Source organism: Saccopteryx bilineata, chromosome 1 (assembly GCF_036850765.1).
Source record: "Saccopteryx bilineata isolate mSacBil1 chromosome 1, mSacBil1_pri_phased_curated, whole genome shotgun sequence".
Taxonomy (NCBI): Eukaryota; Metazoa; Chordata; class Mammalia; order Chiroptera; family Emballonuridae; genus Saccopteryx; species Saccopteryx bilineata.
The window spans coordinates 143,121,410-143,140,046 of record NC_089490.1 but is presented as its reverse complement, the minus strand read 5'-3'; the positions used below and the strand labels follow the sequence as shown (position 1 = coordinate 143,140,046).

Below are 18,637 nucleotides of genomic sequence, written 5' to 3'. Positions count from 1 at the left end.
TTCTTGGTGTGAAAACTCCTCCTCCAGCAACATTAGCATAACAAACTTCCTTCCCAAGCAGGAAGGTAATTAGCAGTTTCACCTGGGAAGCATCATCCATGTGGGCAGTGCCATTTTTAACAATAAAAGTGAGCAAAATCAAATAACACAAATTTAAAAAACTTATTTACCCAATAATACTTCTCACTCCACCCCCTCCTCTTTCTATAAAATCAATTAATAGAATCTTTTAAAAAGAGAGAGGGGAGAGAGTGAGAAGCATCAACTCATAGTTGCTACACTTTAGTTGTGCATTGCTTCTCATAGATGCCTCGCTGGGGCGGCTCAAGCTGAGCCAGCAATCAAGCCAGTGACCTTGGGCTTCAAGCCAGCGACCTTGGGATTATGTTGATGATCTCACGCTCAGGCTGGAGAGGCCCTGTTCCAGCCAGAGACTATCAACTAGGCCAAACCACCTAATTCAAATGTGCCAGTTGTTTCTTCTAGGGTCCCCACTCTTCCCTCCCTGGCATTGCTTAACTGCACTCAGAGCATTCATGACCCTATCCTCAGCTCCCACTCCAGGGTTTCCTCCCTCAGATCTGCATGGCTGTTCTCTCAAACTCTCAGTGCCTTTTCACACTAGGAGCTATGCTTTTCCTCCTTGACTACCCTCTTCCATTGCTGGGACACCGTGCTTGCCTGTTTCCCTTTTTCATTTGTGGTTTCCTTCCACTGTCTGCCCCTTAGATGTTGGGGGATTTTGGGGGTACAGTCTCCAGTCTTGTTCTACACTCTGTTCTGGGGAGACTTCATCTTTCCTAATGTCAGTGTCTTTTTGCCCCGCTGTGCCATCTTTGTCTTTAACCCATAGATGCTTCTAGGTCTCTGCTCCAGGTGTCCAGCCTGCAAGTAATATTTGATACACAGATCTGTCGGAGACCGTCCCCTGCTGGCCCTCATTGGCTGGGGATCAAGCTCTTGATCTGATGTTTAAAACCTTTGCAATCGCATGTCTTCCCACCCCAAACTTTCTTCATGGTCTCACGGAAATGCTAAATCATCAGTGCATGGGAGCACATCCTTGTAGGGTTCAGCTCCAAGGCTACCTCTTCCAGGCAAACTTCCCTCCCTCCCCCTAGGTAAAGGACCTTCCCCAGTTCCTCAATCGCTGGGGCCTAACCACACAGGGCTGAGAGTGTATGTGCCTGGCTCCGACTCCACCACTCAGCTGCGGGGCCAGCGGCTTAGAGCTAGCGGTAGAAACAGATGAACGAGTGAAAGCATGAATGAGTGAATGATGTAAGGTGGTCTGGAGGGGGAAGCTCAGAGCTGGGAAAGGGAGAGGCCGAGTTTTGGAGGATTCACGACCACGTAACCCCCCTTCAAGCCCTCTGCTTCTCCGCTCCCGCCCAGCCACTTGTCCGGAAGACGCGCCAGGATTGGCTGAGGCTGAGAGAGGCGGGCTGAGGCTGATCTATGAATCACTACTGGCTCATTCTTCAGGACTCTGCCCAATCAACGAGGTCGCTCCCCCCCCCCCCCCCCCGGCAGCCAAGGAGGAGGAAGACTGCGCCTTTTCGTTACCCTGGCAACCGTCAGCGGACGCCGTCGCTCCGGCAACTGTCTGAGGCCTCCAGTCAGCCTTCGCCTGGGCCCCTCTGGTCACCCAGACAACTGCTACTCGTTCCGGTTAACCATCAGCCCTTCCCCCGTCACCCTGGCAACTGGCGCCAGACTCACCGCCCCCTCAATACTGTCCTGCTCCTGCCTGTAGGCCTCCTCTCCTCGGGCCTTCGCCCCAGGTTCCTCCCGCCCATCTCCGGGCCACCAGGGGGGCACTACTCCCACCCTGGCCGGGGAGTCCCAGCTCCGGTCGCCGCCGCGTGCTGAGGCTGCGAGCCCTGTTCGCACTCTTGCTTGGAGCTGTCCAACCACCACAGGGAGCTTTTCAAAATGCAAGCCATGTTCCTAGCCTGCTGAATCCCCCACCCCCACCTCACCCCTCTCCTCTTGAGAACCGAATCCAAACTCCTCGGTGTGACTGCCTCCTCCCTTGCTCTGACCCAGCAGCCATTCATCTCCTCGTTGCTTCTCAAATAGCCCACGCTTATTCCAGCCTTCCACCTTTCCATTTACTGCTCCCTACTTCCAAAAAGTGCGCCCTCCAGTGAGGGAAGCCTTTCCTTAACCTCGTCTTACACTCATAATAGCTCTGATGCCTCTTCTCCGTTAACACCAGAATGAGACTGTGTTCTCTTGTTCACACTATCCCCTGTGCTTAGAACAGTGCCTGACACATGATGAATGAAAGGATGTTATACTGGGGACAAGGGATGGCAGAGGGAGGTGACTAGCAGGCCAGCTTAGGCTAGGCAAGCCCGTCCCAGAGATGAGTATGTATGAAGTCTGCTGGGTCTCCAGAGAGATTCATCGTGCTGCAGGTCTTGACACTGTCCCCAAAGGTCAGGCAAAAGCTGGGGAGAAGTTGAAGCTGTGACTAGTTTGGGGTTAGGTAGTCCATGCTTGACTTGTACCACCCTCATTGGGAGGCTGGATCCTGGGACCCCACACATTATCAGCAGAAACTGGTGAATTTGGAGTAAATGATTCCAGGAGCTGAAGAAGTAGGCCTCAAACCTCAGATGGCCATTCAGAGAGCTGCCCTTCCTGTGCCAGTCCAGAATCTCACATATCCTCAGGGAGCCAAGAGCTGTTTTCCCATGGATCTGAGACAAGATCTCAGTCATCTTTCCTAGGCTGCTGCAAGAGAAATTGACCTTTCAAGGCCTGAAGTCACAACTGGACTATCATGAGAGGGTGCTGCCCAGGGCCTGGCTGGAGAGGAGTCTAAATACCTACATGCCTGCCCAGGTGGGTCCTCCCCTTGGTGAGGGGGTAAGGGCCAGGCAGGAGGCCCCCATACTAGGAACACTCTCATCAGCATTGTCCAATAGAATTACTTATGCTGCCCTGTCCAGATGGCTTGGTTGGTTGGAGCATCATCCCAGACCATGGAGGTTGCTGGTTTGATTCCCTGGTCAGAGCACATACAGGAGCAGCAGCCTGATGGTCTTTTCTCTCTCTTTCCAAGTCTCTCTCTCTCTCAAAACAAACAAACAAATAAACAAAAACTACTTATGCTTATGCCCTTGAATGATGGCTAGTGTGACTGAGAAACTGAGTTTTTAATTGTATTTAATTAATTTGCAATTAAATAGAAGTCGCCAAATATGATTACCATTACTGTATTGAACAAAGCAACATTTAGCTGAAGAACCAGATTGGAGGTAGAAGCCAGAGACAGGAAGGTCAGAGTTTATGGTTCAAGGGTGGGTGATTTTGTTAAGAAAACTGGGGCCCCAAGGACGGGAAGAACACTCAGCATCTAGCACCATGGGGTAGAGGCATCCTGGTTTTCTGGGGTCAAAGTATGTGCTCACACATGCACATTCATATTTGTGTGTGAGCATATGGGTTGGTATGCACCAGAGCACCCACAGATGCACTTGTGTGTAATCTAGGAGTTCCACACTTATGCATGATCCAGACCACCTTTGTATGTAGGCTCTCTAGTGCACACAGACCAGTGAGCGAGGACCACTAGTGCAGCAGGTCTTGCAAGAAAGCCCACATGTACTGGTGCATTTCCTCAGGGTGGCTCTGTGGGAGCCAGTGCCCCACACCTGGCAGGATGTGGGCCTCCAGGCGGCCAGGCACAAAGCGACTTCTGATGGCCCCCACTAGGCCCTGCTGGAAGTAGGGGTCCTTCTCCCCCCACAGCAGCAGGGTGGGTGTGGCCAGCTCCTGGGGCTCCAGGGGGAAGTTCCTATGGCCAAGATAGACAGGCAAAAGGATGGCTATCCCCACCCACTTCCCCAACAAATCTCTTGAGCTTCTGTCTGGGTCTGGTCTTACCTGAAGAGGTTTCGGTAGTAATTGATGGGACCCGTGAGGCCACTGGGCTGTGAGAAGTCATAAAGAAAGGCCTCAAGCTCATTGGGACTCAAGTGTGGGATACCCCTCTTGTGGTGGGTGAGGGAGGTCTTCAGGATCTGGGAACACAACAGGACTCTGGCTTGTGCTCATCCTACCCAGTCCAAACCAACTGCTCTCTACCTTCCCCTTAACCCCCGGCCTTCAGCCCACTTCACCTGGAAATCAGACATGGACAGCAACTTCTCAGGCAGCCAGGGAAGCTGAAACAGGAACACGTAGTTGGAGCGGAAGAACTGGCCAACGTGGCGCAATGAGTAGTCTAGGGGGAGGGGAATGCAGAAATGAGGCCTAGGCTTGGGGTGGCTCCACACCCCTGCACCTCTATATACACCGTGGTCAGACACAAGGATTTGCCAACACTCAGGCATGCAACCACTGCCTGTCTGAGCCTGTGATGACACTTGACTTTCCCCGTCACCCTGGCACCAGCTTCCCTCCCTGCTGAGTAGTCACTGTACCTAGAGAATTGGACCACCTCCCTCTGCAGCTCCTGGGAGACCCCACAGCCACTGGTATGCTTCACTTGCCCAGGCCTGCTTAATTCAACAAACATTTATTCAGCACCTACTGTAAGCCAGTCCTGTTCTAGACTCTAGAGACACAGCAGTGAACAGGACAGACAAAACTCCCTTGCCCTCAGGGAACTGACAGTCTAGAGATGAAGACAGGCAGGAAAGAACAGAGAGAGAAAGAATGAAAAAGAGAGAAAGAAAAGAATGATCATGCATATAGCTATGACTACAATGCTGGGAATTAAAATCAGGTGACATGATGAACACTAGGTAGCCAGAGATGGCATCTTATGCTATTGCAGTTGCTTAGTTACCTATGTCTTCATTGCTAAAAGAAAGCCATTTAATCTCTCTGTTTCCCCAACTGGATCATGGAGATAATAACACTTCCATAAGCCTAGGAAGCTTGTATAGGTTACTGTATGAGGCTACTTGTCAGAGAAATTGTTACCTGTAAGTGCTCAAAAAATGTGAGTTACTCCTAAATGTACTGTCACTGACTGGTTTGGTTTTTTGTTGTTGTTGTTGTTGTTTTGTATTTTTCGGAAGCCGGAAACGGGGAGGCAGTCAGACAGACTCCTGCATGCGCCCGACCGGATCCACCCGGCATGCCCACCAGGGGGCGATGCTCTGCCCATCTGGGGCGTTGCTCTGTTGCAACCAGAGCCATTCTAGCGCCTGAGGCAGAGGCCATGGAGCCATCCTCAGCACCTGGGCCAACTTTGCTCCAATGGAGCCTTGGCTGCAGAAGGGGAAGAGAGAGACAGAGAGGAAGGAGAGGGGGAGGGGTGGAGAAGCAGATGGGCGCCTCTTCTGTGTGCCCTGGCCAGGAATCAAACCCGGGACTCCAGCACGCCAGGCCGATGCTCTACCACTGAGCCAACCAGCCAGGGCTGTCACTGATTGTTTTTAATTCATTTTAGAGAGAGAGAGAAGAGGGAGAAGCAGGAAGTGTCAGCTCCCATATGTGCCTTGACCAGACAATCCCAGGGTTTCGAACTGGCAACCTCAGCATTCCAGGTCGACGCTTTATCCACTGCACCACCACAGGTCAGGCATACTATCGTTGATTGTAAATTGGGAGTTCCACAGGGGAAGAGACCGGTTCACTGCTGCACCCTCCTGCACCTAGAGTGTTGACTACTGGATGAAGTGTAGACATAAACACATGCCCCTTCAAATGACATATTCTTGCATCCAAGACAATATATCCTTGCATCCTGGATTCCCTGACACACCTTGGTACACTGACATGGGGGCGGCACTGACCACCACCATCCGCTCCACCAGGGATGGGTAGTAGATGGAGAAATTCCAGGCTAGTACTGCACCCCAGTCATGGGCCACAAGGATGCACTTGGAGTAACCTGGGGGATCAGAGGAACTGGAGTAAGTGAGATACCAGGTAGAGGGGAGGCAGGGGTAGGGGAGGCCAGGGTTGGGATGGGGGCACATCCCCACCGAGGCCTAGGATAACATCTTGGATGTCCGCCATCAGCAGGTCTATAGTGTAACAATCCACATCCTTTGGTGAATCAGAGGAGCCATATCCACGCAGGTCCACAGCCACCACGTGGAAGTGGCTCTGGAACTCCCGGAGCTGGTAGCGCCAGGAAAACCTGTCCAGGCAGAAGAGGGAGGGAGGTTGAATCAGGGTGCCCAAGCTGTACCTCCGCCCTCACCCAGCAGAATCCTTTAGCAACCCCACCTTCCTGCTTTGGATTTCTCAGAAAGGAGGATGGGGAACTCCAGACTCAGCGTGAGGTTACTGCACCCTGGATGCCAGGCAGAATTAAGATAGATTCCTCTTTGTCTCATCTCTTAGGGTCTCTGGTCCTCGGGTCCTATATAGATGTCTGCCCCAGAGCGCCTCATCAGGGCGTTATATCTTTGCGGCCCCAGTCTACCCAGCCTTCATCCTGCCTCCTGGTTGCCCTGGTGGTCCGAGCTCCATCTCGCCCCTGTCCTGTGCACCTAGGCCCCTGGGCCTCAGACAGACCAGTTCTCGGGGAAGCCGTGCAGAAACAGCATGAAGGGTCCGTTGCCGCGTCCAGCCGAGACATAATGCAGACGCAGGCCTGAACTCTAGGGGAGGTATAGAATGAGATCTGGGGAACTCCTTTTCCTTATGCTTAAAACCCTTTCTCCCAATTCCACACCCGCCGACTTAAAGTTGGATTCAATAATTTGGGCTTAGCTTACCATGCCCCAGACCCCGCCTCCCAGGCTGCTCGACCCCCTTAACCCCGACGGTTCCCCGCGTACTCACCTTGAGGGTCAGGAAGCAGTGCTCGCCTAACTCGGGGTCGCGTAAGCAGGCAGGTGGAATGCGCCGGGGGCGCCCGCAGCAGCCGCGCCGGGGCCGGCACAGCACGTGCGTGAACGCGATGCAGCAGTAGACCGCGGCAGTCAGCAGCGCGGCAGCAAACACCAGGCTCCACATGAAAGCGCGCAGCAGCTTCAGAGTGAGGCGCGACGGCGCAAGTAGCGCCGTCACCACCAGCTCAGGCATGTCGCTACGTCTGGGAACGACCGTGCAGCCGTCGGTGGTCTCGGCCAGGGGCGCAGGCAGTAGCTCCGAGGCGGGGTCCGCACTGCGGGGCCCACCGCCTTTGGCCTTGGGTCCCTCCGTGCCGTCGGGGCTTGCGGAACTCGCGAAGAGAAGGATGGGCAGCTCAGGCCGAAACCACCACCACACAAGACTTACCTGTGTCTGGTAAATATCTGGGCAGGACGGCCACAGGGAACCAGGCTAGGGTGCGGAGGTGGAGTCTGCGAGGACCAGGCTTCGGTGGGTGGGGAGGAGACTTAGAGTGAAGGGGTGCCGGACACTAGAGCGGTGGGCGGGGCCTAAGAACGGGGCGTGGCCTAATAAAACTCGTAGCAGGTGGGTGGGGGGGGGTCTAAACTCTTGAAGATTGGGGTCCTGCATGAACAGGAAAGACGGGGCGTCCTGGTAGAAACGGGAGGAGCCTGGAGCCTAGAGCGAAGGGGCGGGGCACTAAAGAGTAGGTGTGGCCTACGAGCCGGAAAGGTGGACCAAACCTGACTCAGGAGCATAGTGGGGACTGGGGGCATGGCTTGGGAGCGTGGGTGGGAAGAAGGCGGAGTCCAGAAAAGGTGGGGGTCTCACGTTGGGAAGGCAAGTGAGAGGACTAGGTCAGTGACTGGGGGCCGGCTTGGATCCGGGCCAATGAAACTAGGAGGCGGTGCTAGGGCTTAATATGGCCGGTCAGGCGGGACCGGAAGCGGGAACAAGGGGCACAGTGCGCCACAGCTGAGACTAGGTGGGCAACGCGGACGTTTGCCGCGGCCCGAGATGGCGGCCGGAGCCCCGGCCACAGCCTCCTGGAAGCTATCCGCCCTAGAACGCGCGACCCTCCCCTCAGCCTGGCTCCGAGAGACCTATCAGTATCCTCACCTAGCCCTGGTTCCAAAGGCAGGTCCTACGGTCTCGACCCCGCGCTAGCCTCCAGTTGGCTCAGTGGGCCCGCCAGCCCGCCCCTGCGCAGCTGTGATTGTATTGCGGCGGTCATTTTTGACGTGCGGGCGACAGCTTCCACCTGAGGGCAATCCGCAAGTGTGCGGTTCCGCCTGTGGCAGCCTGTGGTGGCGAGGATACACTGATTCCTCGTAGTGCCCTAAGGCTGGGCTTCTTTGAGTCACTGCGACTGTCGCTGCGAAAGCAGGGCCGGGCCAGGTGAGAGGCTTCTTCCTCCTCGTTTTGCAACCTTCCCTCCTAGATGCTGCATATTTCAGGGTCACTCATTTAACCCTTACAACGACCCTATTACGTGTAGGTTCTGTTATCACATCCCTATGTATTACATACCGTGAACCTGCAATTAGGGGATTAAGTCATTGGTCTAAAGCCACACAGCTGGTTAAACAGCAATCCAGAATTTTGAGAAATCAGTAATTTGGGTCCCACCTATCCTTCTGCCTGGTGGCACTCACTGGAACGTTTTTAGCTTTCTGCGGCTATCCTAGGTGTCTCTTAAATGTGTTTATGTGCCTATTCTTGGTTAGCGATTTGGGATATTGTCATTGACTCTTATGTCACCACCACTGGACACGCTGTTTTCATCTGTAGTTTTTCTTTTGGTTTCTCTAATTGAAACATTCCTCCCTTTTTGTCACCTCCCACCCTTCCTTCCACCTTCCACTGTTAAGCTTACCTTTGTATTGTTCTTTTTTTTTTTTTTTTTAATTTTTTATTTTATTTATTCATTTTTTAGAGAGGAGACAGAGAGGGACAGAGAGAGACAGAGACAGGAGGGAGGAGCTGGAAGCATCAACTCCCATATGTGCCTTGACCAGGCAAGCCCAGGGTTTCGAACCAGCGACCTCAGCATTTCCAGGTCGATGCTTTATCCACTGCGCTACCACAGGTCAGGCAAGCTTACCTTTGTATTGTTAACGCTGAACATTATACTGTCCTGGGACCATAATTAAGTCCATGGGTTGTTACTTAAAAGGCAATATTGATTTATGTGGTTCGGCCTCAGTAAACAAAGCAGTCAAGTAACCATCTATGATTACACTGCCTGTACTGTACAAATGTTTGTTCTCCCAGCACTTATTTCTTACCTTTATTTTCTTACATGATTAGCCTGTGCTATATAGCTTTAGTTACTTTTACACTTTCCATAAAATCAATTCTCTACTTGACAACCCTGGTATCCCTCCCGAGTTCTCTAACCTGGTTGCATGGCTGGTGGGCTTCTGGAGATAGCCCTTCTTTCTCTGCTACACAACAAACTCTCACATCCCCACTGCCACCCCCAGCTCTACCCTCAAACAGAAACAGCAGCAGTCACAGGATAGTGATTTTATATTCAGTACAAATGTTTATTTTTGCAATGAGAACTGCACAAAAAAAAAAAAAAACCCTTTAGTATATAAGTGAAAAGTCTACGAATTCCCTTCTACAAATGTCTAAAGTGTTTAATACAAGTCTCAGATTCACTGACATAATTATTGGCCAAGCGATCCGTGCATACAGTACAGTGGGGGCTTGTACACACCTCTCACTCTTGTATAGGACTAAGATTTCTAGTACTGTGGAAGGGATTGGGAAATGGCGAGAGAAATTAAGTAAACCCAAATTTTAATTACAACCCAGCTAGAGAAACACCTATGAGGGAAGTATGGAGAGGGCCATGGCAGAGTTCACTCTTTAGAAAGAAGGTGCAGATAAAACCATTTCTTAGCTAAATAATGGGACCAGGCCTGGGGAAGTTTTGGACCAAAACAGAACAAAAGCGAGGGTGTGGGAGATGGAAGAAACCCCAAAGAACCAAAATGCAAGTCATACTTGAACAAGCACAGTGGTTTATAAAGAAATGCCTGGACAGTGGGGGCAGGGGTGTATAGGGGTGCTGATGGGGCTTTGGCTGGATGCTGGAACTGCACTCTCACTAGGAGGTTTAGGAGATCCCAAACATAATACACTGTGCCTTTCTAATTAAAAAAAAAGGGGGGGGGGGCGGGATATGGGTTAATAAACAGTGCTAGAAGGTTTCAATCAGTTTGTGTCTCTGAATACATATAAATTATGTACTTTCATCTTACATCTAGAGGATGCTCCTGGGTACCAAGCTTGCCTTGTGGCTACTGATGGGCACAAAGGCAGGGTGGCCACCTCCTGGGCTCTCTATGGCAGGAATGTGTGTGTGCATCTGCATGCATGTGAGGGAGATCTACTACAGTTGGGAGAATGTACACTTATCTGGTTAACCCTGAGCTTAAATGAAAAGAGTCAGGTAGAGAGGCAGGCAAGGTGGGAGAAGTGGCCCAAGTCCCCTGGTTGAGTGGGGGACAAAGATGGAGGAGGGTAAAGAATACTGTCTGGAGTCTGGCCAAGTTCAGCTGGAGCATGTCACCTGCTTAAGAGGTAAGAATGGGTACCTGGGCTCCCTGTCATAGGTTCAGCAGGGACAGACCATGGGAGATGGGCTAGGTGGCCCCAGGTTGTTCTTGGGCAGACATGGTCGGGTCCGGAAACTCCTGGGCCTACCAGAAAACATGGTTCACAAAGAAATGTCAGGGAGACGCCAGCATTAAAAAAGAGAGATGTGTTTATTCCATGATCAGTACAGACCAAATGCATGTTTCACTGTATGAAAGTCAAACCAGTCACTGACTCCAGAGTTTGGCCAACACTGAGGCACCAGCATTGTGGTGTAGAGTGGGTTCTCATGGCACGTGTAACCTCACCAAGGGCTCCAATTATACATTTTTTTTAAAAAGTGGGGGAAGTGGCGGCTGGTTGGGTGGGTGGGCAGGCACCAGGTGGGTGCTGGGCCAGGAGCCTCTGCCTCTGTCTGCAGCCCTGACACCCAACTTGTGCCCTGGCCCGACTTTTCTGGTAAAAAAACAAACAGATTTGACATTAAAAAACAAAGAAGCCAACACATGGGGTTGGGAAGGGAAAAGAGAACAGAGCTTTCTGGTTTTATAATTAAAAAACAGACCAATAAAGTTCAAAACAGTAAAATTTAGGCAGCATTTTCATCTTTTGAGGGTTTTTTAGTTTTTAGTTTTTTGGGGTTTTTTTTTTACACTAGTTTGGTGGAGTCACCAACAAACTTCAAACAAAAAAATGCCAACTATGTTTCACTATATAGTACAGCCATGGTCACACACTACCCACAGCGCAGTGGCAGCTGCTGCCCAATGAGGAGAGGATCACACCATTTCAGAGATAAGCAGTGCCATTGTGTTTGGAGAATAGAGAAATTAAAAATAAAATAGAATCCAATGAAAAAAATATATAGAAAAAACCCCCAGAAACACAAGTGGGAAGGAACTGACTTTGGTTGGTGGCCTCACTGACCCTGCGAGGCCGGCCGACACGCGCATGACAGTCACCTCGCTCTGGATTGCCGTGGACACACACACACCTCCACGGCACTATTCCCTTTTGCACAAGCAAACACAGAGAGCGGCTCTCGATTAAAGGCTTGTGGGGGGGGGGGAGGGGTAGGGGTGGGATCTGTTCAAGGCAAAGTCAGTGCCAGCAAGGGGATGGGCTGGTGCCCTCTTCTGCCTCCAGCTCACTGGGGCCTGCCCTGGTCTCCTGGGGGCGGGCAACTGAGGCTGGGGTGTGGGGGAGGACTCCCGGCAGGCAGGACGTCATGAACGTCATGTTCTTGGGGACAGAAAACCAGTCACGGTAGCGGCAGCAACAATGTCCTGTGTATACTGTGTAGACATTTGGCGGAGAGTAGGGCCTCTGCCCGCACGCAGGGATGCGGACTTAGGTCTGGCCGGCACTTGCTCATGGCGAGACGTGCTCTAAGCTGATGTCCTGTGAGGGTGGCAGGACATTCGGCTGGCTGTAAGGCAGACGGGCTCTGTAGTCCTCAACTGCCCGTCAGGCCCGCCCCGGCACAGCATGCACGAGAACGAGGCCCGCTCCGCTATCGCCTCCACTGCCGCCCTAACACTATGGAGAGTCAACTTTTTGCCAGAAAATCAAAGTCAGAAGTCACCTAGGTGCTCTCAGAAAAGATTTTCTTCAAATATTGACAATAGGTCACTCTGGAAATTCATGTCAATGGTAGCTGCCATCTAGGGAAGAGAGGGAGGAAATCAGGAAGTGAAGGATGTGTGCCCTCCCACTCCTCCAGCATCGGCTGCGCCCTTATGGTCCACTCCCTGGAACTTTGGGGCACACAGGCCAGCAGGTGTGAACAAACAGGTGCCTCTTCCAAGCAACCACCTGACGGTCCCTGCCTGCCCTACTTCTCAGAGTGATGCCCCTGCTCCTCTCTGGGTTCAGGGTCCCCTTTTCAAGCTCCTTCAGGCCTGGACCCCTGCTCAAGGGTTTCCCACCCGGTCCCTGACTCACTGCTTCCCGGCGCCTTCGCTCCTGCTCTCGCTTTCGGGCCAGCTCCCGCTGCTGGTCCAGCATGGACTGGGGCTGGGAGCTCTGGGCCTGGGGGGCTGCAGCAGCTGCAGCCACTGCAGCTGCCTGTTGCTGTTGCTGCTGCTGTTGCTGCTGCTCCTGCCGCTGCTGCTGCTGCTGCTGCTCCTGGCGCCGGCGTGCCTCCTCATGGGCTCGCCGGGCCTGTTCCAGTGCGTCCTCATCCTCGCGGCTCCTGAGCAGAGCAGGGCTCCAGGTCAGCCTTGGGCCCACGATGCCCCAGGAGCCCCCACCCGTGGAGCCTGGACCCACCTCATGCGCTCCTGCCGTAGTCGCTCCTTCTCTTTCTCTGCATGCTCGGCCTGCGCCTTCAGGGCCTTCTCACGTTCCTCTTTCTCACGGGCAGCCCGGCGGAACTGCTCAAAGCTGTCACTGGATGACTTAGCTGTGGAGGATGGGGTGGTGGGGTGCTTCTGCACCAGGCTAGCCCAGGAGCCCATGTTCTTGATTTTGAGGTCCTGCGAGGCAGAGAGACCACTAGGTGGGCGAGGGGCCCTGCCACCATATGGATACCTCCCTGGGGTGGGGGTGGGAGGTGAGGTGCACTTGTGAGCCCACAGACCCTACCTTTTTAGGTGCAACTGGTGTCTTCGGCTCCTGTTTCTGTTTGTCCTTGTCAGGAGCCCCTGGCGGAGGTGCATTCTGCTCAGGGGGCCGGATCACAGGCCTCCCAACGTCCACAGGCTTCATCTCGGGCCCTGGAACACAAACAGCTTGTAGGCCTGGGTCCTTCACCTGAGTGAGAACACTGGGCTGGGCGGCCCATAAGAAGCTAATGTTCAGCCCTGACTGCAAATGTATAGGACACTCACGCTGGGGCAGGTGGACGGGGGCCTTGATGCTCTCTGGGTGTTTGGGGGGATCCGGCCGCAGTGAGGGGCTGAAGGGCTCGCTGCGAATGATAGGTGAGTGGATCTTCTCCTCCTTCACCACCACCAGGGGCTGGGGCTGGGACTGGACCACAGAGGCCGAACGAAGCTCCTGGGACGGCACAGGCATGGCGGCTGGTGAGGTGGGCAGGCAGCCTTGGCCCTGGCCCGTGCCTGGCCCTGGGGGCCGAGGCCCAGCCCTGCTCTTTACCTGCTTCTTCGGCTGGACGCTTTGCTGGGGTGGTGATTGGTGGGTCAGGTTCTGGAACTGTTGCATCTGGGGGGAATGTATCATAAGCGGGGAGGGGGCTTCACGGAGGTGACCTAGGAGAGGGGACAATGAGCATGTCAATCAGACTGGTGTGCAGGTCCTCCAGCAGCACTAGCTCTGAGCCTAGCCTGGCCTCCTAACTCAAGGAGCGCCCCTCAGCAGAAGCCCTACAACACAGGGCCTGTTGGCCTGCTCATTCAGGCCCTGAGCTCAGCATGGAGCAGGACTTTGTGGAGCTATGTGCTTCTGGTGTCTAAAACCTGTGTGTCAGAATCATCAGGAAGGAAGCTTTGAGAAGTGCAGAACCTGATACATTTGATCCCAGGTGGGGTCTATGCCTGAGTACTTTTTAAAAAAAGTTCTCCAGACTGTTCTATGGCAGGGGTTGGGAACCTATGGCTCGTGAGCCAGATGTGGCTCTTTTGATGACTGCATCTGGCTTGCAGAAAAACCTTTAATAAAAAAAATAATAATGTTAAAAATATAAAACATTCTCATGTATTACAATTCATTCATTTCCTACCGCTCATGTTCATGGTTGCTGGAGCCAATCACAGCTGTCCTCCGGGACAATACCAAATTTTTATTGGATAATGCATAAGGTACCCGGGTCATTGTATGGCTCTCATGGAATTACATTTTAAAATATGTGGCGTTCATGGCTCTCTCAGCCAAAAAGTTTCCCGACCCCTGTTCTATGGCAATACCTGGGTTAAATTCAAGGCAAATCAATAATCTCACAGAGCAGGGAGCCTGGCTCCTGGCTCTTCCAGTGTAGCTTGGCCTGCCTGTCTAGGCAGCTGCTTTGAGCCTAGAGCTATCCTGGAACTGGCCTGCACCATAGCAGCGTTAGAATAGGTACTTGGCTGTGGTTCTTGTAGGAAATGGGCCAGCCCACCCATCTTTATCCAACCAGTGGGCAGGGGGAACCAGGCAGCCACAGGGTACAAGCATCCTATACAGGGAACGAGCCCAGAAAGTCCCAGTACTGGTTCCTGGGAAAGGCATGGCTGAACACTAAAGCCTGACACCTCAGCTTCATTGGTGAGGAAACAGCCCTCGGTCACAGTTGGCTAGCCACTCAGGACTGGGCAGCTGAAAAACACACCAAGTTCTGCCCTCAACTCTTCCACCCACCCCAGCAAGGGGACACCCTCCTGTTTGAACCTGGCATGTTTTGAGCAGCTCCACCATGGGACCAAAGAAAGCTACATGTCTGTAGCACTTGCGTTTCTGGACTCATGCCTTACGCTATACCACCTAACTTAGGCTCTGCATGCCAGCTCTGCCACTGATCTGTCTCCATCTGCCAGCTCAGACACCACTGGGCTCTCCATGGGCCCCCTGGGCAGAAGCACCCATTTTAATGGGCTGAGAACTGACCACAATTGATCCCCCCTGCACTCTCTCTAGAGCCAAAAAAGCTGTTTGGAGATGACATGGTGGTAAGAACCAGCTCGTCCCTTGGCACCCAGGCCCATGTGGCCGGTTCTGCTGGCCTAGGTGCTGGGTGGCCCTGCTCCAGGTGTTCCAGCCAGCCAGCCACAGGTCCATGACTGTGACAGCCTCCTGCCTGGAGTTTCTCCCTCTGGAGCACCTGCTGAAGCTGACCAGGGAGACGGCAGGCTCTCAGTCCTATGACCTGTAAGAATCACCTGCCTGCTGGTGGCTTCCTCCACCAGCACTTAGAAGGAAAGCACAGTGGCAGTGCCCAGCGCCCAGGGATGCCTGTTGAGCTCCTTTAGACTCCAATGACTTGGCCTTTGACTCAAAGCAGTAGGTGAGCTCCAATCCACATTGCTCCCTGTGACCATCCCTAGCCACAGGAGCTAAAGAGGAAGTGGATCCAGGTGATCAGAGGGAACAGGCACAGCTGCATGGATGTCAGGACCAGCACCAGTCTTGTTCAGGGAGGACAGTGGCTGTTCTTGGCCTAGGGCTGCAGCAATTCACTTGGCACCTGCAGCTTTTGCTGGGTTCAGGAGCAGCCACACATAAAGTTATGGCCTTGTCGTTCAATTTGTGAGCAGCACTGCTGCACTCCAAGCCGGGCTGTTGGGCTACTCTGTCAAGTCCAGTGATCTCAACTCTGACCCTTGCATGTGCCTACACCATGAGGCACTGATGCTACATACCCACAGCAGGGATGGCCAGGATGTTTTGTTTAGACACTTAAGACAACAAATGGCCAAGAAAGGTTAAGGGGGCATGGCCTGACCAATGCTGTGGAGGGGAAGAGGGAAGCCTGGGCCACGTCGCAGGAGAGGGGAACGGTTTGAGGTGAAGGCAGGAGGTGTACCATCTGTGAACTTCAGCCCAATTCTCCCCAACATAGTCCTGGCTCCACCAGATGTGCCTCATGGCACCAAGAGCAGAGCACCTGTTCCTGGGCAGCCCCCAGCTGAGGCCTGCCCCAGCTCTGCCTGGAACTCAAACCCCACCCTGTTTGATAAACTAGCTCTTGCTTATCCTCTGGCCACCTCCTCCAGGAAGCTTGCTGCAACTCCCAGAGGTGGATTGGGTGCCTCCCGAGTTTGTAGCTTCCTCACCTAGCAGGAATCATGATGTACTACAGCATTCTTGACTGAGTTCTAAGAAAAAGGCCGGTGGGGGCCTTATTCCTGGTCATCTGAACTTGTAAGGAAGATACAGCCAGTTAACACTATAAGAACCTCTATCTGCTTCTCAGCCACCCTTCTCCAACCTCAACCCGAAACATGAGTTAACCTGCCTGGCTGCTCAAGGACAAAAACACTGGACCCAGCACCAGCCTCCCTCAAGCCCAAAAGCAGTGGGCCACTTACTGGTTGAGTAGGGGTCCGACTTGTGGTGCCGGGGTGAAGGGTGATGCTGGATGACTTGCTGAGGCTTGGCGGGCTGTGGTGGGGGTGGCTGCTGACCTGGGGGTGGGTGGGGGGGCTGTGGGCCTGGGGCTGGTGGGGGCTGCTGGATATGGGTGGGAAACTGCATGGGTTGCATGTGCACAGGCCGGGGGGGCGGCTGGTGCTGTGGCTGTGGGGGTGGCGGAGGCGGTGGTGGCTGCTGTAGCTGCTGCTGCACAGAGGGGTGAGGTGCGGGGGGCAAGGGAGTTGGGGGCTGGGACTGCACCTTCACGGAAGGGAGCAGAGGTGTGGAGGGCTGCACCTTCTGCAGCTGCTGCAGGTAGAGCTGCATCTGCATGGAGGTGAGGGGCGGGGTGGGCGGCTCCTCTTCCTCCTGCAGTAGCACTTGGGGTGGCTGGGCCATGGGGGGCTGTGGAAGCAGGGGTGGCTGAGCCAAGGCAGGTGATACAGCAGGGGGCCGGGCAGGCTTAGGGGGAAGGGCAGCAGCTCGGTTGCTGGGCCTCGATGGCTGCTGGGGCAGCGCGTTGTGCAAAGCTAGAAAGACACAACAGTGTGGCAGTGAGGCCCCCATGGTCCCCAGCCTGTCTTTTCTACTCCATCCTGACCTACCCGTCTCCAACTAGCACTCTCTCCCCACCTTTTTCAGCTTTTCACCATCTCCAGAATAAAAGAATTGCCAGGAAGGTCTACAGGACAGCCTTCTCCAGCAATGTCCTGCCAGGTGCCCTGTGCCTCCCACCTCCCTGCCTCCCTCCAGCTGTTCTCTGTCTTCACAATCGTCCTTCAAGTCTCAGGATAGTTATGTCCTAAATGTCCCCTTCTGATCTTCCTATCTGGATGACTGTGTGGCCCCTAGCCCTGACTGGGAGCTGCAGAGGGATCACACCTTTTTTCATCTGACAGTGCCTGACTCAGCACAACTGACTCAGTATTTTCTCTGTCAAAGCACTAACTCTCTGCAAAGGCTATCTATCCTGGGGTGTTTTATGCAATTCCCACAATAGCCCTGGGAAGCTGAAGACACACCCTTAGAGACAACTGAAGCTGAGATGGGTTCCAAAGTTTGCCTCAAGTGCCCAATTGCAGAGTGGTGAGACCAGGGCATGGAGGGGCCTTCCTGAACCTGGGTGGCCATGGCCACAGCTCACCTGGAGGAGAGACCACTGAGTGCTGGTTGAGATGAGGCGGAGTGCTGTGCTCGGGTGGCTGGGGGAGGTGTGGGGGCAGCTCGGGCTGCGGCAGGTGCAGGATAGGCTGGGTGAAATGGCTGATGGGGTCGAAGACGCTGCTTGGGAGCTGGGGCTCCAGGACGGGCACCTGGGTGGCGATGAAGGGTGGGGGCGAGGACTTCATCGTGGGGGCAGCCTGCTGCGGCACGGAGGGTGGGGGTGGTGGTGGTGGCTGCTGCTGCGGAGGTGGGGGTGGTGGGGGCTGCTGGGGAGCGGGTGGGGGCTGCTGGGGCCCAGGGCCCGGGGCTTGCTGCAGCTGCTGGTGATGGTGGTGATGGTGCTGCAGACAGAAGACACAGAGGCTGACATCAGGCAGGCAGAAACCCTGGGCCAGACCCAGGGTCCACAAAGGCTGGTGGCCATCATTCCCCTGAGGAAGGACACCCGTGAGATCACGTACCTTCTTCTGCTCCCTCCCAGGGTGCCCCTTCTTTTTGGACTTTGGAGCCATCTCTGCAGAGGAAAAGAGAAGGTAGTGAGGCCTGAGGGAGAAAGCTGAGATGTCTTGAATGCAAAACCAGGAGAAAACGGTGAGTTCAGAAGGGCTGGTGACAGTAATACAGGGTGGCTGGATTCTGTCTGGTATGGGAGTCAGTCATGGGAAAGAGACAATGTGGAGCATCACCTACCTACTTGCCTGCCACTTTTTCTTAGCTGGGACCATGCCTGAAAAGCCTCCCTCCTCAGCTCCTGACCCCCAGCTCCATTAAAGGATAACACCCAGGCTGGGGGCTGAGCTATGGAGACCTCTTTGCCTAATATCTCCCCCTACTTTCTTGTGAGAGGTCACTGAGGCAACCTGAGTGACCACAGTCCCACCTTCTCTGTCTTGGAACGGTGGTACTTGAAGTGATCATATCCACTTGACAGATAAGCAGAGTGATACTCAGAAGTTAAGGGATTTGCCCCAGGGTCACACAGCTGCCTCCAATGCCATTGCCCTCTGAAGTGCTCTCCTTCCCATCCCCAATTATATTGAGTTGAGGTGAAAGAGACAGTGGTGCA

The 18,637-nt window shown here is 53.8% G+C and overlaps 2 protein-coding genes across 4 annotated transcripts in view; both read right to left on the bottom strand.

Moving 5' to 3' along the window:
- Nucleotides 1-3,164: 3,164 nt before the first annotated feature.
- Nucleotides 3,165-8,103, bottom strand: EPHX3 (epoxide hydrolase 3). Of its 3 annotated transcripts, none has more exons than XM_066271336.1 (8): nucleotides 7,912-8,103; nucleotides 6,760-7,340; nucleotides 6,490-6,575; nucleotides 5,952-6,109; nucleotides 5,729-5,857; nucleotides 4,134-4,237; nucleotides 3,898-4,034; nucleotides 3,165-3,808 (listed from the first exon to the last, which is right to left on the bottom strand). In XM_066271336.1, the coding sequence occupies exons 2-8, from the start codon at nucleotides 7,000-7,002 to the stop codon at nucleotides 3,583-3,585; spliced, it is 1,083 nt and encodes a 360-aa protein (XP_066127433.1). In that variant the 5' UTR covers nucleotides 7,003-7,340; nucleotides 7,912-8,103; the 3' UTR covers nucleotides 3,165-3,582. The 3 variants fall into 3 exon arrangements, with proteins under 3 accessions (XP_066127433.1, XP_066127439.1, XP_066127445.1); XM_066271342.1 differs by having other exon boundaries at nucleotides 6,760-7,276; XM_066271348.1 differs by lacking the exon at nucleotides 7,912-8,103 and having other exon boundaries at nucleotides 3,898-3,944; nucleotides 6,760-7,453.
- Nucleotides 8,104-10,552: 2,449 nt separating this feature from the next.
- BRD4 (bromodomain containing 4) overlaps nucleotides 10,553-18,637 on the bottom strand; it is a 97,951-nt gene continuing 89,866 nt past the window's right edge. The window contains exons 13-21 of the mRNA XM_066271323.1: nucleotides 18,033-18,085; nucleotides 17,552-17,912; nucleotides 16,365-16,937; nucleotides 13,501-13,613; nucleotides 13,233-13,401; nucleotides 12,988-13,118; nucleotides 12,673-12,878; nucleotides 12,346-12,595; nucleotides 10,553-12,065 (exon numbers count right to left, since the gene is read on the bottom strand). Coding sequence (XP_066127420.1) covers nucleotides 11,997-12,065; nucleotides 12,346-12,595; nucleotides 12,673-12,878; nucleotides 12,988-13,118; nucleotides 13,233-13,401; nucleotides 13,501-13,613; nucleotides 16,365-16,937; nucleotides 17,552-17,912; nucleotides 18,033-18,085 — 1,925 coding nt within the window. The 3' untranslated portion in view covers nucleotides 10,553-11,996. The remainder of the gene's footprint in view (nucleotides 12,066-12,345; nucleotides 12,596-12,672; nucleotides 12,879-12,987; nucleotides 13,119-13,232; nucleotides 13,402-13,500; nucleotides 13,614-16,364; nucleotides 16,938-17,551; nucleotides 17,913-18,032; nucleotides 18,086-18,637) is intronic.